The 3,999-nt window shown below is 37.6% G+C and overlaps 1 protein-coding gene across 1 annotated transcript, besides 1 other annotated feature; it reads right to left on the bottom strand.

Annotated features, from left to right (window-relative positions):
* Window positions 1-253: part of a mobile genetic element that runs on past the window's edge.
* Window positions 254-892: 639 nt separating this feature from the next.
* CG40472 (uncharacterized protein) lies at window positions 893-1,473 on the bottom strand. The gene is made up of 3 exons (NM_001170374.1): window positions 1,251-1,473; window positions 1,073-1,196; window positions 893-1,005 (listed from the first exon to the last, which is right to left on the bottom strand). The coding sequence occupies exons 1-3, from the start codon at window positions 1,337-1,339 to the stop codon at window positions 934-936; spliced, it is 285 nt and encodes a 94-aa protein (NP_001163845.1). The 5' UTR covers window positions 1,340-1,473; the 3' UTR covers window positions 893-933.
* Between the last annotated feature and the right edge of the window lie 2,526 nt (window positions 1,474-3,999).

Below are 3,999 nucleotides of genomic sequence, written 5' to 3'. Positions count from 1 at the left end.
ACCATGTAAATTCGTTTCTTCGATCAGAATTGATTTCGGCCCGAAAATCGTCTTCTAGCACAACACGCACACTTATACGCGTTCTCGTCTCTTGATTTTACTCATACAAGCAAGCAAATTATATTTTTAGATTTCTTACGCTCTCATCGGGAGTGAGCGGAAAGAGAGTAATTTTGGCCGTCACCAAAAAAGTGGCTGCATAGTGCCAAACCAATGTATGGCCGTTACGCATCTTGTTATTCTAGTGTCTTTGATGGTACGCACCTTGTTACATGCCGTCATCAACGGAACCCTGTACGTCAACCAGAACGGGGTCCAAAACAGAGTACCGGGGTTAGCAAGATTCCCTCTGTTGAACGTCACCTCCCACCAAAGCTCAGTCTCCCGTACCCGCATCGCCCGAATGAACGTAGAGTATGTGAAATACGGCAACAAAGGCATTCTGCAATGTAAGCATTAGGCCGGATTTCGTTACGTAGCCGGCAAACACTGCCTATTTGGGTGGCCGCTACGAATATGAAACCGCAACCATTTGTTTTGTTTTCATTTTAGCTCTTAATTTGCATTCTTGTATTCGTATATTTATATATATATATATATATATATGTATATATATATCATACATATATACATATATATATATAATATATATATATTCGTACAGCAGCACTTGCACTGCTCAATAAAGTTTTTCAAAAGTTACTCCGTCGTGTATTTGTGAAGCCACCGGCGTCCGGAAATCGACGCTAAATACTATAAACATAACACCAGGAAACTGGTTAATTTGTACATATGTACATGTTGATTGGGTAAAAAAAACTCAATGTGGACCGAGTATTATGTAACAAATAAGTCAAAGCAGAATAATGTAAATACATGCCTACATATCGCATTTTAATCAATATTTATGGAGTAAGCTTGGACATATAATGTTTAAAATCCATCCTTTGGAACACCCAACTCTGTGTTGCTCCATTTCCTTGAGTTAGGATAATCAAATTCCCCCTGTGAATAATGTTTTAATATAATGCTTTATATATATATACATATATGTATATATTAACTCTCTTACCGTTATATGGTCAGGTTCATGCCATAAGTGCCAGATTACCCACCACCACATAGCTCCTCCAACAGTTAAAGCACCAATTTTAGTTGCCTTTGAATGGGGAGGGGGGCCATTGCGGTAAGATACCCTAAAATAGTAATGTAACTTAAAAATGAAATATAATTGGATAGGTTTAACTTACACATGACTTTTCCTTTGAATTATGTCACGACCTAAGATCGTACGGTGAAAACACCCGATTGAAGATCCCAATCTAAGAGCAAAGCTCATCGTCTGCTCGAAATTAGTTTGAAGAAACCTAATAAAACTACTATTATTAAACTTGATATTTTGGCAAATAATTTAATGTTTTCGGGATAAAAATGCCTACTGCGGTATTTCCCCAACTAAATGTGTACCCTGTCCATATTTGTAGCATCAATGAATAATAAAAGGTTCCCAATAGTACAAGTTTGTTTTTGACATTTAAGGGTGTTCCAGAACTTGCGTCAAACGGACTTAATATTATACGAAATAACGCCTTTCAATCTTTTTAATCCCTCTAACCTTATTAATTTGTATTGAAGGATACTGTGATCCACAAGATAGCCTTTTAAAATTAACATACATAAGTTTTCAACCAGATTCAACTCACGTTTGTTGGCCCATGTTGCCACGCCCACCCTTTTTCGATATTTTTTCGTAATTTTTTTAGTCGCTCAAATTTATATCGATTTGCAAAAAAAACTTTTGACACTCTAACGCCGTCACGCCGCCAAGCCGGTCACGCCGACACTTGAACAATTTTTAAATTTTTTCTCATTTTATTTCCCAATATCTTTCGATATCCCACAAAAAGGATGAAGTTTCGCCTTCGCATTCACACTAGCTGAGCAACGGGTATCTGATAGACGGGGAACTAGACTATAGCTTGTTTTGTAACTTGTTTTTGTATCGTCTCCTAGCGACAACAGAGAACCATATAGCGACAAAACAGTTTCTATAAGATTTTTCAAGAATAATTCGTACTGATGCGATATTTTCGGAAGACTAAACAATGTATATATTCATTATGATAAGACATTCGTTACATTTTTGTAATTGCTCTCGGTGACTTGGTAAGCTTTAAATGTTCCTTAAGCTTCACCAGAGAGACAAAAAAATAAATGGTTAAATTTTTCGATAAGTAAAATGCTGCCGTGAGGGGTATTTAATAAGCCGGGAACTCAACATAGCGTTTTTCTTTGACATGTGTTTGTTTACAGTGCCACTGTCTCCCTTGAGCCTAAAGGTAAGTGGCCTAGCTTTGGTAGCGAAGTCTTTGACAAAACATCTGTATTACCTGGCGAACCCTAAAATAGACCTGAGACTAAAAAACTTTATTGGTTCAATGTACCTTAGGATGGTTTTATCTATTCCGGGTTTATTTTTACTCCGTATCTCCACTTTCCTTGAAGAATTTATTTTTTTCTGGTGCTGGCTTTGCACAGGCATTTAAGAAATGTGTCCATGCATATTACGTGGTTGCTGCTGATTTTCGGCGAAAATTTTTACGTCGTATACTAGACGAAGCAAACTGTTTGGAAGTGCCGTTTGGGAGATCCTTTCTGAATTTTTGTAGTGATACATTGATACATGTGTTTAATTTCTGTGTTAACAAAATCTGCTGCTGCGATGGAATAAGGTTATAATTTCGAAAATACGAGCTCGTAACTCTCCGTGCGAATTGTAGCAATGGTTTGTCAGTCTGTCGGTATGAATGTCGAGATCTCAAGAACTATAAAATCTTGAAGGTTGAGATTCAGACGCAGCGCATGTTTGTTGGCCGATGTTTCCACGTCTACTCTGACAATCCGAACAAAACAGCCACGCCCATATTTTTGAAAAATGCGTTGATATTTTTTCACATTTTTATTAGTCTTGTAAATTGCAATCGACTTGCAAAACAAAATCTCAGTCCAGTATCCCAGTAAAAACTAGGAATTGACTCCTCTATGTGTTATGGTATGTCGCACTGCGGTTCGGTCCTACAGTTACTACAGTTGCAAAAGGCAAACAGTGCCACGCCCCATCAAAAATATGTTCCTAGAGGCAGATGGTAAGCGTCTCGTTTTCCTGTAAAAATAGACAATATTTGGTTTGATAATTCGAAGTTGTTTTCTCCTTTTATTAATTAAACGGAAATAAGTTGAGATAACACCCGAGAGCACAGAACTTATGGGCTTGGTATAAATCGATTGATAAGCACGAACGGCAGTGGTATTTTCTGGGCCCAAAGAAGATCCATTAGGAGAAGATCGTCGAATGGAACCCCTCGAACTGTATTCATTAATCTACACCCTCGAGACTTTTATTGAAACTTATTAAAATTTATGATTTGGCCACGAGGCACGAGCTCAAATGCCAAAACATCATAAATACGTCAGTGACTCAAATGCCAAAACATCATAAATACGTCAGTGACTCGTAGGAAAATCACCAAGTTCAACGAATTAATATGTAAATGTTAATTCTAATACACACTGGCATCCTAGAATTTTCAAAGCTCGACATTGATAATTACAATTTAAAGTATGGAATAATCATTGAACGTGTCAGGTTCCTGGTTAATTCGAAACGGTTGTTAAGTGTACTAAAGTTTGTGGAAATTAACAGACCATCAAAAGTTTCCTGGCGCCCAAAGGCCGCTAAATACCTAAAAAAAATGTAAGATCCAAGGTTTCTAATTAGGTTACGCGCGGTTGGAAAAAGCTGTATATGTACTTATATACAAAAAGTGGGTCGCGAAAAGTAGCTTAAATAATTGGGTCCTCAAACAAATGACGCCAAAGCTAGAAATCGAGAATCAGCATTGGGAACCGACCCCAAAAGGCACGTCCCTCGTTGGTTGTGATCTAATAACTCCAAAGATGATTATTGAGCTTCCATACTGTGCTATATGCACTATCTCC

The sequence above is a fragment of the Drosophila melanogaster genome, chromosome 3L (assembly GCF_000001215.4).
Source record: "Drosophila melanogaster chromosome 3L".
Lineage (NCBI taxonomy): Eukaryota > Metazoa > Arthropoda > Insecta > Diptera > Drosophilidae > Drosophila > Drosophila melanogaster.
Note: the sequence above shows the minus strand (reverse complement) of the source record. Positions and strands in the feature narration are given on the sequence as shown.

What these genes read in the sequence shown, in the direction of transcription:
- CG40472 (NM_001170374.1), bottom strand. Translation starts at nt 1,339, where the DNA reads ATGAGCTTTGCTCTTAGATTGGGATCTTCAATCGGGTGTTTTCACCGT. An exon ending in ATTCAAAGGAAAAGTCATGT is followed by an intron (nt 1,197 to 1,250) that starts GTAAGTTAAACC and finishes TTACTATTTTAG; the next exon opens with GGTATCTTACCGCAATGGCC. An exon ending in ATGAACCTGACCATATAACG is followed by an intron (nt 1,006 to 1,072) that starts GTAAGAGAGTTA and finishes CATTATTCACAG; the next exon opens with GGGGAATTTGATTATCCTAA.